Genomic DNA, 22,500 nt, shown 5'->3' on the forward strand with positions numbered 1-22,500 from the left:
TCAGAACGCTGCACTCTTTCAATGGCACCGAGAGGGAGGACAGTCCCGGATTTGGAGTAATCACCGTGTTCTGTAATTATGGCCATTATGAATCTGTGTTTACCGAAACCTCCCGTTTGTATTCCAATGGAGCACCGCCACTGGGCCTGGTTACATACACGGGGAAAAATGCAAAAAAAAATGCAAATGATTCATTGTTAATCAGATCACGTGTCATTCGGATCGTTCACATTATTCTCATGTCAAGTGGTGTGGATAAAGCGAGGGCAAGGATGCTACTGCGAACAAAAAAATGTACAGAGACCCAGACACAAATACACACCCCTATACACACTCACACACACATACACACACCTACATATTCACACACACAAACCAACCATTCGTGCACTTTTAGAAGTAAAATTCTCTTGCTTTGATTTTCGGCTTGATTTCAAGGGAAGGATTTCCTCGATTCTGTCTACGAGGAGGCTGGTGCCTCAGACACGATCCTGCAGGTCACGTGACTCACTGTAAGACTTCGGATCACTAACTTGCTAGTCACAGACCTTAAATTAATCATTGCAGCGTGTTATGAAGTATGCCATTTGCTCATGAAAAGACATCACCGTCTTGATGGATGGCCAATTACATGGTAATTCAGAGGTTTATGAAAACTCCCAGTGCTACCAGGCTTCCAGAAGACCTTGGAGTGAGATTTGAGTGGCACGTTTTGTTTGGGGCCCGCCACTCCGCCCTGAAGACATGGCTAGTTACACTAATTTCCCCAGTTTTATTACTTTTAATCCTTACCCAAACAATAAAAACATTATATGAGCCAGACTGGACCCAAGTCCGCAGTCCCACAGAACCCCGTCCATTTTGGCAGTATTTGCTATTTGGTTGGCAATACTTGATAGACTTATTTTTTAATCACTGCATGACAACTTCAAAAAGGACTTCATGTGAGTGATGTTCAAAACATGCCCATAGGTTTAGAACTAGTCTCCCTTAACCCCCTGACAGATATTACAGAAATCGACATGCCTTTGACTTTTTTAACAAAGTTTTAAAATGTTGAAAACTATGGATTCATAAAATTGGGGATTTGTTATTATATGATATACTGTCATCTGTTGAAAGTGAATTTAATCAATTTGTTGGTTTAAAGTAACCAACACTCATTTTATGTAAGTGCATTTGTTATAATTGGAATTTGAACAACATCTTTATTTAAGAATAAATTGTGTTGGGTGATAGGGGGGCCCATGACAATTAATGTACCCGGGCACTTAATAACTTACCTACGCCACTGTGAATCATATCTTACGACGATGAAAGCAATTTTCATCGCCGCGTTATATATCTTAGTTCCAAAATGACTGTGGGGTGATGGGAAAACAAGGGCCGCTTAACCTCACAGTGCTTCAGCGTGCCGTGGCTTCTACATGGTGTCTGTGGGCCAAGCTCAATGCGTTTTTCTCTGTCTGAGCATTCAAAGAGCTCTGCACACTTCTAACCGAGGCTTGGGCGGGTGTTGCGTGATTATAAACGAGGATAAATTATTGAGAAAGTTCACGCTGTAGCGAAATAGCACGTAACTCTGTGAATATTATAGCACGTGAATAATCGGAGGTGTGACCGAGTGAAGTGGGTCTTTTTTGTGAGTCTTAAGCTCAATGCGGGAGGGTTAGCACCGCCATTTTGTATCTGAACGCCAATTGAATATAAAAGACTTCCATTTGGTCTCAATCCCCCAGATTTACATCAAGGGAACAAGGTTCCAAATGGATGGAAGTGATTCTGCAGCCAAAGAGATGGGGCCATCAGAGTGACCATAAACGTTAGGCTAGCTGGTTTGCTGTTAGCTCACAGGCCTAACACCCTCATGTGGCTCGTCTTAACTCTGCCAGGACTCGAATGCTTTACTGCACCGGTTGTTTCCTGAAGTCAAACTCAACCATCTCTCTCTCTCTCTCTCTCTCTCTCTCTCTCTCTCTCTCTCTCTCTCTCTCTCTCTCTCTCTCTCTCTCTCTCTCTCTCACAAAACCGATGTGACATTGGCCAAAAGTTTTATTTTTTTTCATCACCCTCATGGACACAAATGTGCACATAATTACAGGCACTCACACACGCTTACTCAGTCACACACACACACACACACACACACACACACACACACACACACACACACACACACACAATTTGCAAGTGTGTCCTATCCCATGGTAGCACAGCAGGGACAGAGCGATAGGCGGAGCAGAGTGTGCGACTGTGTGTGTGTGTGTGTGTGTGTGTGTGTGTGGGTGTGCATGTATTTCTCGGGGGTTGAAGCGTCGCGCATTATTCGATTCCCTCTCTTTTCTCCCTTTGCTATCATCTTAGCCTCACAGCAAGAGTAGACAAGCGTGTGCACTGCATTGCGCACGGGCGCACACACACACACACACGCACACACACACACACACACACACGCACACGCACACACACGCACACGCACACACAGGCACACACACAAGAACAGGAAGATAATCTGTGCCCTCTCGCTGGTTCTAAACTGTATCTGCTGCAATCCAGTCAGGGCATGAAATGACATAGCATTAAAGGCAGGATGCTCAAGCCCTGTCACAGCAGGGGCGCAAGGAAGAGGGCCACACAAACACACACACAAACACACACACACACACACACACACACACACACACACACACACACACACACACACACACACACACACACACACACACACACACATACACACACACACACACACTCACGACTTTACTCTGACCTTAATAGTCTGCAAGCCATCAGGCAAACAGTATTCCATTTTGACACTATATATATATAACGTCTGAGGATTTATAATGGCTTTCCTTGTTGATATATATCGAAAAACTTTTGAAGACATTTCCCGGAGATATTTAGGGCAATCATCACACTGGGCTCCCTCTGTATTGTACCCTGCTTCCTCTAGGGTCATTTTAGGACATTTCTTTAAAATGACAATTCAATGCGATGAGTCCATGTTGTCTGTGCTCTGTGCTCGTGTTTAGCCTCTAAGGAGGATTTTATGAATCACTTTATTAGTTTTTAGTATAATATTGTTATTAGTAGGCATTTTATTTTAATAGGCCTGTGTGGTGCTGTGCAGTTCCAGTGGCGTTTGGTTGCTTGGTCCAGGCTGTGTGGCAGCTCTCTCCGGTGTGATTGAAGAGCAAGCAGGGCACAGGTTGGGTGAGAAATGAACGACAATAAAGATTAAACTGAGGGAAATGAATGCAATTAATAAAAGAGAAATAGATTGGTGATAACAATCGTAAACGTTTTTAAAAGGATGATTTTTTTTTTCACGAATACACACACACACACACACACACACACACACACACACACACACACACACACACACACACACACACACACACACACACACACACACATACACACACACACACACACACAGATGTACACAAAGGCACACACACACACACGCAATAACCGTTTATCAGTATTTAGTTACCACTTAGTCCGCACAATATTTAGTGTGTCTCCTCCGGCCTCCATATTAAAAGATTAATAGATAAACAAATAACAGAATAACAAGCTCAGCTGGATTTCCTCCAGGCAGGTAGCTGTATATCTCCCTAATACGCACACACACACACACACACACACACACACACACACACACACACACACACACACACACAGACACCCGTACACACACACACACACACACACACACAGACACCCGTACACACACACACACACACACACACACACACACAGACCGAGACACAGACCCACACGTAAACATACACGTAAACACACACGTACCCTCACACACACACACACACAGACACACACACGCACACAAACAGACTTATACTCTGGCATCCATCACTGCTATGCAAATAGACGAGGCAGGCAGGGCTGAGCGCGGAGGGCACTTTTGTTTTTATATCCGCTGGCAGTTGGAGCATAAAAAAAACCGAGAGAAAAAGTTGTAAGACATTCATCTTGCATTGAAACGGCACCGACCCCCTCCACAACACACGCATAAAATGTAATATACCGGCGCCTGCCGTCGGAGCGGCATTGTGGAGGTATTCTGATGTATGTTTGGCTTTGGTTCGGCGTTTAAAATAAGCGACGGCTCCCCACCTCGCCCTCTGGTGTTGCACTGTGCACACAGAGCCCATCTATTCAGCTTACTAACGCCTGTCAGGGGGCCCGGCCCCTCTCTCTCTCTCACTGTCTGTATCTCTCTCTCTCTCTCTCTCTCTCTCTCTCTCTCTCTCTCTCTCTCTCTCTCTCTCTCTCTCTCTCTCTCTCACTGTCTGTATCTCTCTCTCTCTCTCTCTCTCTCTCTCTCTCACTGTCTGTATCTCTCTCTCTCTCTCTCTCTGTCTCACTGTCTGTATCTCTCTCTCTCTCTCTCTCTCTCTCTCTCTCTCTCTCTCTCTCTCTCTCTCTCTCTCTCTCTCTCTCTCTCTCTCTCTCACTGTCTGTATCTCTCTCTCTCTCTCTCTCTCTCTCTCTCTCTCTCTCTCTCTCTCTCTCTCTCTCTCTCTCTCTCTCTCACTGTCTGTATCTCTCTCTCTCTCTCTCTCACTGTCTGTATCTCTTTCTCTCCCTCTCACTGTCGGTCTCTCTCTCTCTCTCTCTCTCTCTCTCTCTCTCTCTCTCTCTCTCTCTCTCTCTCTCTCTCTCTCTCTCTCTCTCTCTCTCTCTATCTGTATATCTCTCTCTCTTTTTCTCTCTCTTTCTCTCTATATATATATATATGTCTGCATGTATCTCTTTCTACTCCTCTTTTCTACCACTCTCTTTCTGTCTCTGTCTGGATGTAGCTCTCTCTCTCACTGTTTCTTTCCCTGCTTCTCTTATCTTATCTCTGTCTCTCGAGTCTCTACTTATATCGCTCTCCCTTTCTTGCCTCTTTCCTCTGTCTTTCTTTCCCCTTTATCTCCCCTCACAGTTTCTCTCTCTGCTCTTCTCTTTCTTCATCTCTCTCCCCCCTCAACTCCTTTCTCTCCTCGCTCTTTTTCTTTCCGCCGCTCTCTGTCATATTTCTCTACTTTTCTCTCTCTAGCCTTCTCCTTCTCTCTCTCTCTCTCTCTCTCTCTCTCTCTCTCTCTCTCTCTCTCTCTGTCTCTCTCTCTCTCTCTCTCTCTCTCTCTCTCTCTCTCTCTCTCTCTCTCTCTGTCTCTCTCTCTCTCTCTCTCTCTATCCATCTCTCTCTCTCTCTCTCTCTCTCTCTCTCTCTCTCTCTCTCTCTCTCTATTTACACCTCTCTCCCCTCCTGTGTGTGTGTGTGTGTGTGTGTACATCAACATGTCACTGAGTTGTATCTGCTGTATGGTGATGGTGATGGTGGGGGGGCCGTGGCAGCAGCAGCAGCAGCGAGGGAGGGAGGGGGGGGGGGGGGGGGGGGCCGTCTTCCACTGATTTATCTTATAGGTTTTATGCACTCAACACGTCCCCACTGATCCACGGCACGGCAATTATTTCTGGTTAGTGGAGCCCCGCGCCCATGTACCTCATCTCAGAGGAAATTACGGTGCCGCCACAGCAAATACGCAGAGCCCACGGTGATGAAGTGAACTCAGAAGATACAAGATGAAAGAGGATGGACAGAAAGGGGGCGAGGGAGAGGGTGGAGTGGGGGGTGGAGGGTGGCGGGAGAATCTAATGAGCAGGCGCTGGACTGATGGTATGGAATTGGAGGGAGAGAAGGAGGAAGGGAGGGAGGGAGGGAGGGAAGGAAGGAAGGAAGGAAGGAAGGAAGGAAGGAAGGAAGGAAGGAAGGAAGGAAGGAAGGGAGGGAGGGAGGAAGGAAGGAAGGAAGGAAGGGAGGGAGGGAGGGAGGGAGGGAGGGAGGGAGGGAGGGAGGAAGGCAGGAAGGAAGGAAGGAAGGAAGGAAGGAAGGAAGGAAGGAAGGAGGCGAGAACAGTACGGGAACGGAGGAGAAAGGAAGGAAGGAGTGAAATGTTTTCGATCATATTCCTCGTCGTTATCAAATCACCCACAATCATACCACTTGTTGATATTTAGTACCCAAAACCACCACTTCACTTATCAGCGTCAACGTAGATTTGCTGCGTAATCGGGCCAGGTTTAATGATCCGGCGGCCACACAGCGAGGCGAAGGAGCCGCTACAAAAATTGACGAGCTGACAATATGAAAATCAATTTTCATTCACCGCTGTCTTGTCGAATGGCCTTGGCCTGGTTACTGACCCCCCTCCGACCCCCCCCCCCCCCCTTCACAGCCCCACACCTTCATCCCCTTCCCATTATCACCCACCATCCCCTCCACGCCACCCTGTGTCTGATTGTCCACTCGGATGCCTTCGGCGGTGTCGATGGGCTGGCGGTGCTTTATGGAGCACGAGCCGAGTGATCTATGTCCTGGGGTGCGCACGGACACACACGCTTCCTCCCTTCCTCCACACGCACAGGCGGTCGCGGACACACGGACACACACACGCACGCACGCCCTTAAACACTTTTTTCTCACCAGCCTTTCGGTGACAGCCGCAGTTAGTGTCAGTGTTATTGACTCATGGCTGTGATGAGTGGTGAGATGAAGGTCACCTTGCACTTACACACTTATGTCATATCTGAAAGCAGCTGTTGGGGTTAGCTGGTGTATTCACCAACACACACACACACACACACACACACACATAACGCATTACACACACATCCCTAAACATTGCTAATAATGTGGATTGGGCTGAACTGCTTATAAAAGGGGAAACAGTGCCCCCTGTTGGTTTCACACACCTATACCTCTCTCGCTCTCTAGCTCTCTGTCTCTGTCTCTGTCTCTGTCTCTCTCTCTCTCTCTCTCTCTCTCTCTCTCTCTCTCTCTCTCTGTCGCGCTTCCTCTCTCTGTATCTGTCTCTCCCTCAGACTGTTTGTCTCTCTCCTATCTCTCTCTCTCTCGCTCTCTCTCTCTGTCTATGTCCCTGTCTGTCGCCGTCTCTCTCTCTCTCCCTCTCCCTCTCTCTCTCTCTCTCTCTCCTCTCTCTCCTCTCTCTCTCTCTCTCTCTCTCTCTCTCTCTCTCTCTCTCTCTCTCTCCCTCTCCCTCTCCCTCTCTCTCTCTCTTTCTCTCTCCACCCCTCAGATCAGAGTACAATACAGATGACGAAGTGTTCAATGGGTGTAAACACCATAGGGGGATCACATGGCGTTCAGCCAGCCTCCAAACTCTATACTATTCCCTGACAAACCGCTTGCCGCCGTGTAGGATTAGTCTGAGTCAGTGCTGTGAAGTCGCTGGCGTTCAAAGCTGACATCCATGCGAGACAAACGAGTCATCCCAAAAGCAAATCAAGCATGTGATTAATAAATTGAACAATGCACGGAGCGGCAACGGAAAGGTTACATTGCTGTTGTGGAAAGTTATTGGGAAAGGTGTTTCAGGTTGTACTTCATAACAAACAGTGTGCGCTTCCTTCAAACGTGTGTACGTGGTAGTGTTTGTGTGTGTGTGTCAAAATTGTAATATGTGTTTATGTGAAGTTGTATTGGTAGTGTTAGTCATTCGAATCCAATAAAGCAATGGCCAGTGGGAACATTGCTAAAGTAAGTTGTTTCTCTCTCTCTCTCTCTCTCTCTCTCTCTCTCTCTCTCTCTCTCTCTCTCTCTCTCTCTCTCTCTCTCTCTCTCTCTCTCTCTCCCCCTCTCTCTCTCTCTCTCTCTCCCCCTCTCTCTCTCTCTCTCTCTCTCTCTCTCTCTCTCTAACTCTCTCTCTCGTTCTCCTTTCCGTCGGCAGCCCCCACAGTCGTCTCCTTCTCCTTCGACGTCGGCAACGGACCCGTGGAGCTGCAGGTGCATTCGGCCACGCCCCTGAACGACGACCAATGGCATCGCGTGATGGCCGAGAGGAACGTGAAGGAGGCGGTCCTCCAGCTGGACCTGACCTATCGGGCGTCCCGGCCCGCTCCCCCCCAGGGCCACACCCGGCTGGAGCTGTTCAGTCAGCTCTACGTTGGTAAGAGATGAAAGAAGTCAGAATCATTACTATAATGATGCATGCATTAGTAGTAGTACAACACAATAGTACAAATTAAATAGCCATACTTGAGTAAATGTACAGATATCGTCCCACAAAATCTGGTAAAAGTTAAATTCACCCAGGAATACTACTTGAGTAAAAGTATCGGATATTAATCGTACTTAAGTATCAAAAGTATTTTTCTGATAGTATATGTACTGAAGCATTGAAAGTTAAAGTAAATACAACGAAATATACACACACACATACTTAAATAGAAACATACTAATCTAAGCACAGATATTAGTGCGGAGGAATGATAGAAACGAATCGTCCACGACCGATGAAAGACAACAAACACGGTTGCGCAATGAACCACACAGTCCGTCTAAGGACAGTCCCATTCACGCTGTAATCTGTAATCAACAATGAAATTATATTGTGTTTGCGCAAAGCCAACACACTTCACACATTATCAGTGCAATTATAATTGCACTGGAGTTCCTAATTAAAATGAAAACATATTTTCCAAAACATCTCCTCAGATACAGGCGTCCTAAACTCCGCCAAGACGCCTGATGGTTTTATAAAGTTGAAGTTGCGTGTATTGATTTTGTGAGCACACACGCTCTTCTGTGTGTCGTCTCCTAAGAGGCTTTCGTCTAGATTAGCCACCGCTGCTAATTAAGTTATTGTTAATCACATACCGAGCTTGGAATTACCCACACACACACACACATAATGACAAACACGCACACAATCACGCACACATGCAAACACGCCCACCATCTTTCCAGTTTAATCACAGCCCTGCATTACATGCAGACGCACGTCCGTCCCTCCAAAACATGACGGCGAAATCGCACCATCCCAAAAAAGTTTTGCTGTTAATGACGTGAGATTAGCGGTTGGCCGCGCGCCTACAACCAATCTATTTCACTCTGGAAGGTCAAAGTTTATTCATGTTAGATTAAATAGCTATTCTGCTAACACATACACACACAAACACACAAAACCTCTCTCCCTCTCCCTCTCTCCCTCTTACTTTTCTATCTCTCTCACTCTCGTTCCCCTCGTAGTTCTCCCACCCAACCGAAGCCCATTTTCCGTTAGAAATAGAAAGTGCAGGCTATGGATCTTGCTAGCGGTTAGCTCCCTGTGAACGGCTCATTTGGGACAACATTGGGCCTGTCAAAGTCTTATTGCCCCCCTCTATCCCCGTCCCCAGTCCCCTTCCGTCGATATATACACCCCACGCTAGAGTAGAGCTCCTATGGAGTGGAAGAGAGCCGAGAAGGGGAGGCAGACGATGAGGTGTGTGCGTGTGTGTGTGTGTGTGTGTGTGTGTGTGTGTGTGTGTGTGTGTGTGTGTGTGTGTGTGTGTGTGTGTGTGTGTGTGTGTGTGTGTGTGTGTGTGTGTGTGTGTGTGTGTGCTGACTATCAGGCCCCCCTCTCTTCATCTCTGTCTCGTTTCTGAGTCCTTTTCTTAGGTGTCAATAGTCCAGAACTGCAGTTTTGGAGGGAGGGAGGGAGGGAGGGAGGGAGAGAGAGCGAGAGAGCGAGAGCGAGAGAGAGAGAGAGAGAGAGAGAGAGAGAGAGAGAGAGAGAGAGAGAGAGAGAGAGAGAGAGAGAGAGAGAGAGAGAGAGAGAGAGAGAGAGAGAGAGAGAGAGAGAGAGAGAGAGAGAGAGAGAGAGAGAGAGAGAGAGATGATGGGCAGTCAAAGAAATGCTGAGGCAGATAGGCCTGTTTTTTTTTTTTATCACTCTCGCTACAAAAAGCCTCGCCTGGAGGAAGACGGTTCAGACTCCACAGCCCCGTGTCCCCAAACCCTTCGCTCTGATCCCTGTTCTGAATAAAACATTATCACTTCAGGGTCTCATCAGCCCCCTAGCCTAACTTCCACCAGGCTACTCCCGTCTTTATCAAACCCCCAATTCGGCCCTCCATGTATCTCTCTATCGTACGGTTAGAGGTGACCCATGCGACACCAGAGAGCGCTGCGAAGGGAATACTCTTCACAGCCACCATCTCACTAGTGAAACCGCAGAACCGCCAACGTGGCGGGAGCCCAACGGAGCCCCGAGGTCACCTGAGGGGGGTCTCGCGGGCTCAATTCAGAAGCCTGGAGAACGCCGTAAAAGAGTTTGTGTGTGCGTGGATGGCAGGGGCGATGGCGCAGAGTGCTACTTTACGTACAGACACAGAGGAGGGACAAAGAGCAGATTGTGATCTTATGGGGGCTCGGTTTCCAAAAAGAGGAGATGTCGTACGCTCTCGTATGTCATCTGTAATCCCCCAGGTAATCCCCCCCACACCTGGCTTTGGGGAGGGGGGTGAGTGGGGGGGGGGGGGGGGGGGGGGAGTGACACAGGAAAGCCGACAGGAAGTGACAAGGACTGCGGTGAGAGGAAGTGGCTTACAGATGGACTGTTGACCTCAGGAGAAGCGAGAGATCTCCTCATGTTTTTGTCTCCGGGGAGGGGGGGGGGGGGGGTGGGGGGGGGGGGGGGGGGGGGGGGGGTGAAGGACTGACGGCAAACGGCTGGCTCCGACGTCACGTTGGCTCATTAATCACCCGTTTTAATTCTCTGTAAATACCTGCTGCCGCTGCACACATATTGTGTTTGACTGATATTAATGTTGTTTTAAGATGTAGGACGCATGATTAGAGCCGCTGCTGTCTTGGCCCATTATTTTGTTTGTCTAGCATTATTTGATCTTATTCTCTCTGCGCCGCCCATCCTTGATTTGTAGCTCCCTCCCTTGTGTCTCCGTCTCTCTCTATCCACCTCTCCCCCTCCTTTCCTTTTCTCTCTCTCCCAATCTCGCATTCACTCTCCATCTCTCTCTAGTCATCTCTCCCTTTCTCACACTCTCTCTCTCGCTCTCTCTCTCACACTCTCTCTCTCTCTCTCTCCTCCCCTCCCCCCCTCTCTCTCTCTCTCTCTCTCTCTCTCTCACTCTCTCTCTCACACTCTCTCTCTCTCTCTCTCTCCTCCCCTCCCCCCCTCTCTCTCTCTCTCTCTCTCTCTCTCTCTCTCTCTCTCTCTCTCTCTCTCTCTCTCTCTCTTTTTACCCCCCACCAGATCAATATGCTTCTCATTAACCATTGGACTGGTTCAGTGTTCACCAAACAATGCCTCATTTGCTCTGATTGGCTGTGGAAGTAGATGTTGGCCCATCTGCACGCTGTCATTCTCTGCACTCAGTTAGCTGCGAGTGTTTCACGGCATGCACACATATGACAATAAATCACCCCGCCGTGCGATCTACCCATCACATTGTTGTTGTTGCCAGATTTTTACTTAATAGGCTTGTCACAGTTAGTTTTGTCCTCTTTTCTTTGTTGCATGATTTGGGGTTATTCACTCCTTGTTTTGGCTTGTTGTTTTGTGTGTTTGTTTTGTTTTTTCCTTTTCTCTTTTTTTTGTGTGTTTGTTTTTGTCGTCTTGTCTCGCTTCCATCCGCCCTGGCATGGCGGCCATCTTGGCTTCGCCTCTGCATGTGTGTGTGTGTGTGGCGGCATCGCCAGGGAAACCAGCCTCGCAAACCTGCCAAGACAGTAGGTAGCATTTAAATGTGTCATGTGACCCCTCTTCCTCCTCCGCTAGCCCTAATCCTTTTGATTCAGAACGTCCACAGCCGGCGGGCTGTAGCCAGCGGCCTGTAGCCAGCCCCGAGCAAGGCGCCTCAAATGAGCCAAATTTTGGATCCATCTTAAAAGGAAATTCACCATAAATCGCTTCGGATAAAAAGGTTAGGTAAACGACTGAATTGTCGACGGTGCTAAAAAACGCTTATATAATTGTCCAAAAGAAATGGAAAAAATGAAAAGAGGAAGCCATATACATGAAACACAAACGGTGTGTAATCCGGTTTTCGTCTTTCTCAGGTTCAAATGAACAAACAGGGCTTTGCAGGTTACGTGCACTCCATCTTCTTAAGGGCGTGCACGCCTCTCTCATCAGGGGAACCTCCGCTCCCACCAAGCTTTAGTTAGAGCTCGTTTAAATAAACCCTCCTGTCACCGGGAGGATGCATGGCATGGCAGCTCATTACCCGCGTGTATATATATATACAAGCCCCCGGTTTAAGACGTTTAAAAGCCACTGATCGCGGCAAAAAAACCGAAAGATACAAAGCAGCTCGTATTACTTTCTATCTTCTGTTTCTCCTGTCCCCTTGCCCCCCAGGGGAGATGTTAGAGTGACAGGCTTTGGTCTGTGTTTTGGTCCGGTGCAGAGTGTGTGACCCCTAGACGATATCCAGTCCAAACCAATGCTAGTCACGTTGTTTGTATGGGGTTGGGTGGCATTCGCTGGCAGCCGCGGCAGACACCTGTGCCAGCCTGTGTGTGTCTGGCCATTGGCAGAGGATGCTTTGTTTCTGGGGGATCTGCCATCACACTAGAGTAGTTAGAATGCAATGCGAACGGGGACAGAAATGGCTCCGGAGAACGGGTTTCCCGACTGTGTATAAATATACATGCACCCACACTCTCCCTACCCAACAGACAGCCACATTGCTTTTTGCAGGTGGCTTGTCTGTAAACTAATACATGGGATTATTTTGTAGAATCTGTCGATCCTGCATTCGTGACTTTAAGAGGTTGTTGGGCTCCGGAAATGTTATTCCGTTGTATAGCGATGTGTTTATCTTGCTCATGGGGAAACAGAAAGGACACTTGCACTTTCAACACACACACTCACCGGGTTTTCGGTTTATGTGTTTACATGCATGCATCTGTTAATAGGTGTGTGTGTGTCTGTGTGTGTGTGTGTGTGTGTGTGTGTGTGTGTGTGTGTGTGTGTGTGTTTACATGTGCGTGTATTTGCGTGTGTATGTGTTTACATGTGTGTGTTTCTATAAGTTTATGTGTGTGTGTGTATATGTGTGTGTTAATGTGCCAGTATACAATATGAGTACATATGCACAAGTGTGCATATGTCTCATGCATATGACTCACGCATGAGTGCCGGTGCATTAATCTGTGGGTGTGGGTGTGTGTTAGAAGGAAGGGTGTATAGCTTCCTGTTCCCGCTAAGCAGCCACCCCCCTAGCCAACCCAGCTTGCTGTCCAGTCAATTAGTGGCTGATTTAAGAGCTAAGTAAACAGGTGGCAGAGAGTGCAAGCCAATCAAGGATACAACAGATTCATTAAGCGGCGGGGAGAAGACAAATCAGTTAGGAGGCGACGTGCAGGACTGCTCCCAGTCAGAGGGACGTGGCGTCCGTGCAGGACAACTATAAAGTATTTTTATGAGTTGGCTCACAAAGATGCGTTTGTGTGTGTGTGTGTGTGTGTGTGTGTGTGAGTATATGTCTGAGGGAGTGTGTGTGTGCGTGTGCATCTGTGTGTGTGTGTGTGTGTGTGTGTGTGTGTGTGTGTGTGTGTGTGTGTGTGTGTGTGTGTGTGTGTGTGTGTGTGTGTGTGTGTGTGTGTGTGTGAGTCCATTTCAGCTTTTCTTAACAAGTCGTGGTAGATATCCTTCTACGATCTGTGGGATATAATTGAGTTTCTTGTTTATCGATACGGCCTCAGGTTCTCATTAACGAGAACGAGTGAAAGGCAGAGAGAGAAAGAGTGTGTGTTGACTTGTATGTGGAAACGTGTATGTTTATGGTTGTGTTTACCTCACCCTGTCATTGCGGTGGGAATTTTTTCATGTTATGTACAAACCCTGTCCACGTTAACGAGCAGGTAGATGGGGGAAATGGATGAGGGACGGAATGACAATGTTGGCACTTTGGAGAAATGGCTGCTTGCCGAGAGTAAGCAACGGTATGTGTCTGCCGGTGTGTGTGTGTGTGTGCATACTTTATGTACGTGTGGGTGTGTGTGTGTGTGCACGGTGGAAGGTTGCGCGTTAGCGTGTGTGTGTGTGTGTGTGTGTGTGTGTGTGTGTGTGTGTGTGTGTGTGTGTGTGTGTGTGTGTGTGTGTGTGTGTGTGTGTGTGTGTGTGCGCGCGCACGCGCGTTAATGCAAAACTGCTAACGATCACACGGCGATCATTACACGGTTTTAAAAAGCCCAGGAATCAAAGCAGTGGAAGGTTGTCTGAATAACAAAGTAACAATTAAAACGATAAACATGACATCAGTGGCTTCCTCAAGGCAGCGATATGAGTAAAATAAATCGTGTTGCTTTATGCTTCGACTTTCATTCGTCCTTCCCACCCTAACTTTGTTAATGATTTTTTTCTCCCCCTTACCTTCATTTTCACATGCTCATTAAAACACCGTCCGAATACGTCTCTCTCTCAAGCCTTCCCTCCTCTCCACACATGCTCCTGTATCATCTGCTGTGTCTTCTTGAACCTGTATCCCTTCCCTTTGGTATCCTAGAACCCCGCATTGAATTCCTTTAATTCCTTCACACAATCGACTCCTTCCTTCTTCCCTTTCTACCTCAAACCCCCTCTGCCTTATCTCCCAACTTCCCCCCCCCCCCCCCCCACCAGTAACCAGCCTGGTGGTCCTCTTAAAGGAACATTAAAGACGGATCGTATTTTTTCACAACCATTTGGCCATCATGGCGGACAAACGTTATTCCTCACAGAGACTATTACAGGATCAACTACTTAGTTTAAAATGCATTTTAAACTACATTTTAAACTACTGGTAGCCAGTTGTTCCTAAGTTTAAAGTGTCTATTCATTGCTTATCAATGAAGAGACAAATTCTTACGAATGGAAGGAAAGAAACTAACCTAACTATTGTTGCTGTTGTTGTTTGTTGTTGTATCCTCTATCTTGTGAAAATAAAAATAAAACACATGATAATAATTAATTAATCCATTATTATTATTATTACCCCCCCCCCCCCCCCCTCACCTCTGACCTCAACAACAGGTGCGGCCGGGGGACAGCGCGGCTTCCTGGGCTGCATCCGCGCGCTGCGGATGAACGGCGTGACCCTTGACCTGGAGGAGAGGGCCAAGGTCACCCCGGGGGTGAAGTCGGGCTGCCAGGGCCACTGCACCAGCTACGGCGTCTACTGCCGCAACGGGGGCCAGTGTGTGGAGCGCTACAACGGCTACGCCTGCGACTGCACCGCCACTGCCTACGACGGACCCTTCTGCACCAGAGGTGGGGGTCTCGGGGGTTGTAGTGTGTGTGTGTGTGTCTGGGGGGGTTCATGTGTATGTGTGTTTTGGGGGGGGGGAGTTTGGTGTGCGTGTGTCTGGGATAGTTTGGTGTGTGCGTGTGCGTCTGGGTGGGGGGGGTGGTATGTATGTGTTGGTTGGGGGGGGGAGTTTGGCATGTGTGTGTGTATGTGTCTGGGGGAGTTTGGGGTGTGTGTGTGACGTATGTGTGTCTGGGGGAGTTGGTGTGTGTGTGTGTGTGTGTGTGTGTGTGTGTCTGTCTGGGGGGGTCAGAAGGTGTATAAGGTCTGGGGCTGCACGTGTGGTTGGAAGGTCACTTTTAGAGGTCCAATGCAGTTGATGCGAGTTCCTTTACTGCACAAAGCGTTCTTACACATTTATATACAATATATTTATACACAAATGTCTATTTATTCATCGCAGCCTTCACCCAAGCATTTCTATTCCTCTCCGTTGAGACTTGGATGTACTTGATTCATCGCACACAAATTGTCGGCTATTTTCACACACGCTAAATAAAGTTGTGAATCTGGATGGGATCCCTTGAAAATCCTTTGCAGGCGTATCCACTCGTATTCGCCTTGGTATCGTTTGGATAAATCCGCCAGTTGCCTGATAAAGTGCACTAAACACAGGCGCACTTATGCCATACTTTTTATAAGTATTAATAATTCATGCGTTAGGCTATGGGAGAGTTTTATTTCAAACCTCTCGACCAGGTGTTGACACCAGCGGCGTTATAGACTCCAAATCAGTCTAAATATAATCAAATACCAGTTAAACCCAATGCCATGAATCAAATCAACATTCGGATTTCATACATGCTTTGAGGATCCATTGCAGTCCTCTGTGGCCATGTGTACACAAAGAGACCGTACACACATGCACACACATGCACACACGCACATGCAAACGCACACACACTCATACACACACAGTCACACATGCATACAAACACGCACACCGACCAACACACACACACACACACACACACACACACACACACACACACACACACCCCCACGGTCACACACACAAACGCACACCCACCCACCCCTACACACACACGCACACACCCACTCGCACACACACACAGACACCCACGGCCACACATTCCCAGTCCAAGCCAGTGTTTCGGCACAGCACACAGTCTGTGCCAAAACAAGGCATAATCTCTGGGCTCACACGTTCCCTTGTCATCCGTGTTTTTTTTGGGGGGGGGGGAGGGGGCTTTTCTGTCAGAAGGCGGCGGCGGCGGCGGCGGCGTCCTGGCCCCTCCATTGTTTGGCTCCTATCTTTAGATCAGCAGGCCTGTTGCACAGAGCCCCCCGACAGCCGAGGGATTTACCATCCTGAACAACAAGATCTGGGTGTTTTTCTTGCCCCTGGCTGGTCGCACGACAACAGCGCTTGATGTGTTTAATCGTGCCCCCCCCCCCCACCACCCCCGCCCCCTGCGTCCCAGATTCCCCGCGCCGCTCACAATCGAGGAGGCATCGATTGACGACGGGAGGCGTTTTCCCCGATCGTTTCATCACTGTGTTTGTGATGAAAATAATCATAAAGAAAGAGCCAGCCCAAAACAACCGCTCAAACCACAACAGCATTTATTTTCAGCGATTCAAGCGACGCGAAGTGATCCGTCGCTTGACTGGCAGGGGTGAGGGTGGAGGGGGGGGGGCGGGGGGGTAGAATTGCCGGTGGGGGGGGGAGACGACGAGATGTCATACAGTGAACTCCCGGGGAGCGACAAACAGCTCATGTTTGTTTCATAGGGCGTTGTTAGAGTGCACTGGCAAAGTCCCGTTCTCCCCCCCCCCCCTCCTCCTCGATATCATCCTCCTTCTTCTCCTCCCCACCTCCTCTGTCTGCTCCTCCTCCTCTGCCTCAAGCCCCTATATCTCCTCCTCTTCCTACTACCCCTCATTCTCCAGTCCCTCCACCTCTTCCTCCTCCTCCACCTCCTCCTCCTCCTCCACCTGCTCTTGAACAGGTTCTCATATGAAATGCTCGGGGTGGGAAGCAGCAGAGGCCATGTTGTCAAATTCTCTCCCTCCCTCTCGCTCCCAAATTGCTTTCAGCGCGTTCCCAAATATGGGCACGCCTCAGTCTCCGTATGGTGCTCCCTCCTACTCTCTCATTCCATCTCTGACTGTACCTCTCTCTCTCTCTCTCTCTCTTTCTCTCTCTCTCTCTCTCTCTCTCTCTCTCTCTCTCTCTCTCTCTCTCTCTCTCTCTCTCTCTCTCTCTCTCTCTCTCTCTCAGCTACTAGTCACAGAGCTGATCCCCAACACGTGAATTAATTAGTTTCTTAAAGCCGGATGGGTGTGTGAGTCACCACACCAACACATCAATCACCCCCCACCACCCCACCCATTTCCTGCTCCCTCAATCCCCCACCCACTGCATATCTTGCAGGGGGGAGACAAGATGACAGAAGAAATGCTGAGCTTGTGCAGTATTAGAGTGTGTGTGTGTGTGTGTGTGTGTGTGTGTGTGTGTGTGTGTGTGTGTGTGTGTGTGTGTGTGTGCGCGCGCATCAAGCCCGAAAGGGTGATATGGGGGGAAAATCTTTTTGTGAGACATGAAAGGACCTCCGCTGAATTCTGCCACACTCAATCAAATTTCAAGACCTCAAGAACTAATTTCATGAAGTGTGTGTGTGTGTGTGTGTGTGTGTGTGTGTGTGTGTGTGTGTGTGTGTGTGTGTGTGTGTGTGTGTGTGTGTGTGTGTGTGTGTGTGTGTGTGTGTGTGTGTGTGTTTGTGTGTGCGTGTGTGTGTGTGTCAATGTGTGTGTGTGTGTGTGTGTCAGCCTGTTATGTATACAGCAGCAATAGAAAGGATACTAGCACAGCCTTGTGTTGTGAATGAAGCTCGACCTCAATTATGTCCCGGAGGCGAACACTGCCTGCTCTTTCCTCTTTCTCATTCTTCCCTCCTTTGCCTTCTTCCTGTTCTCCTCCTCCTTCCTCTTCCTTTTTGTTTCCTCTTCCCCCTGTGCACAGCCATCCTCCATCCTCCTCCTCCTCCATGGTCTCCTTTGTTGCCTCGCTAACAGTTCATCCAGCCGGCTTCAGGTGCCTTATCAATGGGGTGTCGGTCACCTGTAAGCATCCTGGCAGCCATGCAATAGCTTGCTGCCTATTCATTTCCCAAACAAAGACAGAGCAACAAAGGGACCCCTGTCAAAGCGGAACAAAATTACCCCGACAGTATATAGTCTGGGTAAACTGTACCGAGTCCCTCGGCCCTAATGGCAGTTACTGCGGTGGCCGGTCGCCTGTGGTTGACCAGTGAGATAAGGGCCGTCTGTTCGTTACTCACTGTGCGTTTAGCGTATTGGGAGCGCATCGTCCAGTGTCTTCTAAAAAGCTGTACTGGAGACGCAGCCTCTCTTGACCGTCGAACAGCAGTCGACGGGTTGCTAGGTTACAGACCGTCTGTTGATGACGCAGGGTGTAAAGTTTGGATTCAGTGGACGTTTTGAATCTTTCTTTAAGTGCACCTCTTTGCCTCAGTGTAATTCCTTTTTATTTGGACGTATCCTCTCTCTTTTCTTCTGTCTACATTTACTTTTAATTGAATTGAGTCATCAAGCTTTTATCCAAAGCATCTTAAAAGTGTGGGCCAACCACGGATAAGCGGATGAGGAAGAGGAGGATCTTAAAAGTCGTGCTGAAAATGATCAGAGCGTGTTACCCATATTGGAGTCCATACATCTAATTCAAAGTGCTTTATGGGCAAAAAACCAAACGACAAACGTCTACAGAGCAGTAGTAGCTTTCGAAATCAGAACCCAAGCTTTGAAGATTCTGAAGATCTTGTAGAATCCCTTCGTGGTTTCATATCTTCCATTGTTGGCGTCATCGACCTTCTCCTCCCTGTCGTTAATCCATCCCCTCTTCTCTCCCACATGGCGCTGCGACTGAAGAACGTGTGCAGTGAACCATAATTGCGTGATGCATTTCCATGCTATCCATATTTACAGACTGCCCCGAGGACCTGACTGTATTGTTATTATAGTCTCTCATTCTTTTGCTATTCTGCCCTCAGGGGTCACAGGAAGAACACAGTGTACACACTGACAGAAACACACACAAACCACACAGTGTACACACTGACATCTGCACGCACACACAAACAAACACACAAACAGACACACACAACACAGTGCACACACTGACAGAAACACACACAAACAACATAATGTACACACTGACATATGCACGCACACACAAACGAACACACACACACACACACAACACAGTGCACACGCTGACAGAAGCACACACAAACAACACAATGTACACGCTGACAAATGCACACACAAACAAACACATACACACACAACACAGTGTACATGCTGACAGAAGCACACACAAACAACACAATGTGCACACTGACACATGCACACACACACACACACACATCATAGTGTACACACTGACACGTGCACGCAGACACACACACACACACACACACACACACACACACACACACACACACACACACTACCTGGGCCTGCATTATGTGGAACAATTCATCAATTATAAAGCAAATCATGAATAGTACCAATTGCATTAGTATACGATGTCAGGATTATGTAATGAATCCCGCAATATTTCCCGCCAGACCTCATCTCCCCTCAATATCAAGACGTGGAATGACAAACTGGAAGTCGATTGAATCCAGTTAGGGAAATCATATAATGGGACAGAATCAGATTTAATGAAGCTGGTTACCATGGCGCTAAGTCCGCCTCTCGGCTCTGTCTGGGTTGACTCATTTGCGTTTAAAATAGCATAAAATCTCCAATTTGACAGAGTTTTCAAACCTAAAGTTCAATAACACTGGAAAACAAGGAAAGATTAGCTGGCCCTGCCATCGAAGCATTAGCCTTGGTAGCAGCCAATTTAACACCCCCTAAACGGATGTGAATCCCTAATGAGCATATCTATCACAGTGGCAGGCCAATGCGTTGTTTTGTAGTTTTTTATCACTCCGTAAAAATGTAAAGTCTGGGGGAGATAGGTGGTCACCAACAGCATGAACTCTGAGCAACAGACAACGTCGGTGTCAGTGAAGCGAAGGCTATCAGCAGGCTGTTTGAATATTTAAAAACTCTCCCTGCCAGGGTTGCTGCATTGGGAGTGTACGTGAATAAAACCGAATCAGTGGCCATGGTTCATGAGGTGCAAAGTCAGAGCCGTGAGACCTCACCTATTGGAATTTGAACCACTTTGTTGGATTTTTTGGAAAGCACTACTCTGACCTCTCCCGGTGTATATTTTGGGGACCATAAATCTTGTATTGAATGAGAGTAAATGCCCTTTGATAGTCTCTGTGTCTCGCCGTGCATGAGCCCAAAATGATGTGATTAAGGGCCTCGCGCTAGGGACTCCGAGAGCAGCTTTTTGTGCCCCTCTGAGTTTTCCCCAAGCATCGCCCGGAGTTTGAGTGGGGGGGCAAGTTTTAAGCACATTGTTATAGGTGTACACAATACCGGGTTTTAGCGTACTCGGCTATTGTAGTTTATGTTTCGGAAGAAATAGCATCCGGTTGAACGAATTTCCAAAAAAACAAACCTCCAATGATATCGCCTCTCCGCTCGATTCAAGTTTCCAATTTCGTACAAAAGTATTCCGACTGTTACATGGCACACATGTGTTAAAGGTGTTTGAACATGAATGCACACACACACACATACGTGATCGCGTAAACATGCACACAGTCACAGTCAGACACACACACACAAACAACACACACATTCCCTCACCCTTAGTTACTTATTTACATTGAAGGCGCACTATACCATTTACCTTCCATCTATTGATTTGATTATTGATTGAAACTCGCAAACACACACACACACACACACATACACACACACACACACACACACACAGATTGCCCTGCTTTCATTCTGTTTAATTTCATGCACAATGTGCTTGTTCTCTCCAGTGTAATGGATTTTGTTAGTGTGCCTATTAACAACATAAACACACAAACACACACACAGACACACACCAAAGCCGCCAATACAAACACACAGGCACACTATAGGAGAGATATGGCGTTGATACGCTCTTGATCAAAATAATCAATGGAGAGCTTGGAATAGCAGAAGTCTGTTATTAGCTGTGTTAATGCACTGGTAAACAACATGTTGTTATAGTTGCAATGCTAAAGAGCAGGCTAATTTAACACCCATCCCAGTACCTCAACTCACACTGCATACACACCCTGTAATGGCTGTATTACGCGTGTGCTCGTGTGGGTTTGTGTGTGTCCATTATTTCTGGAAGATTTAAATTACACTTTCCGCTAGCCATATGTTATGTAAATGCGTTTGACTGTTTGTCACAAAAGATATTATAAAGAAACCACTAAAAGTCATTGAAAATGTTCCAAACTAATCTAAATTGTTACATGTGAACTTGTGTTGTCTCTTCAACCAGAGGTCGGAGGATTCTTTGAGGCGGGAACACTGGTCAGGTACAACTTCCTGTCCGAAGCAGCGGCTGCAGCCAATAGGGACGCCTGGAGCATGGCACATCCTCTGTCGTCGCAGGAAGTCACTCTGGAACAGGAGGAAGTGGCTTTCAGTTTCAGCACATCCAACGCACCGGCCATCCTGATGTATGTCAGCTCCAAGACCCAGGACTACCTGGCTGTATTGTTACGGCAGAACGGTATGACACACTTAGACTCAGCAATAGGGATGTTAGATTAAGATGTTTGTGGTCAATTGTTTTGCTGATGAAGGCTTGTCCAGTTTGCTAAGACCCCAGGTAATTGTTGACTGTCTAAGTCGAATGGCGATCCACTGACGATCCACCATTATTTCAAACCTACATCGATGTGTCTTTTACACATAACTAAATGCAAATGAACAGCCCCTGCAAGGTAGTTTTCTCAAATAGTGCCCACAAAACAAAGAAATCCACAACTCTTGATTCTGTGTTCTTGAGTTGTTGAATGTTACATTTCCTGGTCACGGTTGAGCCCGGTAATGAATATGAGCTTTGAATTTTTTATTTATACGACCCCACCGGTTGCAAAGAACTTGCTCAGTGGGGAAACTATTAAATATTTATGTATCAATATCAATATTTATTGAAGGTATCGATCTACGTTCATACAACCGGGAACCTAGCACTTCATTTGATTCAGAGGTTACCACTTTAGGCTGCGGTCCAATCATTACCCCCTCCTACACTGACCCTTGAGGCTTATTGAAGGTTGCTCTGCACTCAGAATTCAGCATAAGGAGGCGCCCGGCGGCTCCCCGAGTAGAGAGCATACCATTAAGGCTCATTCCTTACAGAGACCCGGGTTCGATTCTACCCGGGGTCATTTTCTGCATGTCGTCCTCTCTCTCTCTCCCATACCGTCCGTTCTA

General features: G+C 47.6%; 1 protein-coding gene across 1 annotated transcript in view; it reads left to right on the plus strand.

The window, feature by feature from the left end:
• The window catches only part of cntnap2a (contactin associated protein 2a), a 314,072-nt gene that overhangs the window by 266,108 nt on the left and 25,464 nt on the right, over positions 1-22,500 (plus strand). The window contains exons 19-21 of the mRNA XM_030348959.1: positions 7,770-7,988; positions 14,844-15,080; positions 21,557-21,790. Of these exons, the coding sequence (XP_030204819.1) occupies positions 7,770-7,988; positions 14,844-15,080; positions 21,557-21,790 (690 nt within the window). The remainder of the gene's footprint in view (positions 1-7,769; positions 7,989-14,843; positions 15,081-21,556; positions 21,791-22,500) is intronic.

The sequence above is a fragment of the Gadus morhua genome, chromosome 23 (assembly GCF_902167405.1).
Source record: "Gadus morhua chromosome 23, gadMor3.0, whole genome shotgun sequence".
In the NCBI taxonomy this organism is placed as follows: Eukaryota; Metazoa; Chordata; class Actinopteri; order Gadiformes; family Gadidae; genus Gadus; species Gadus morhua.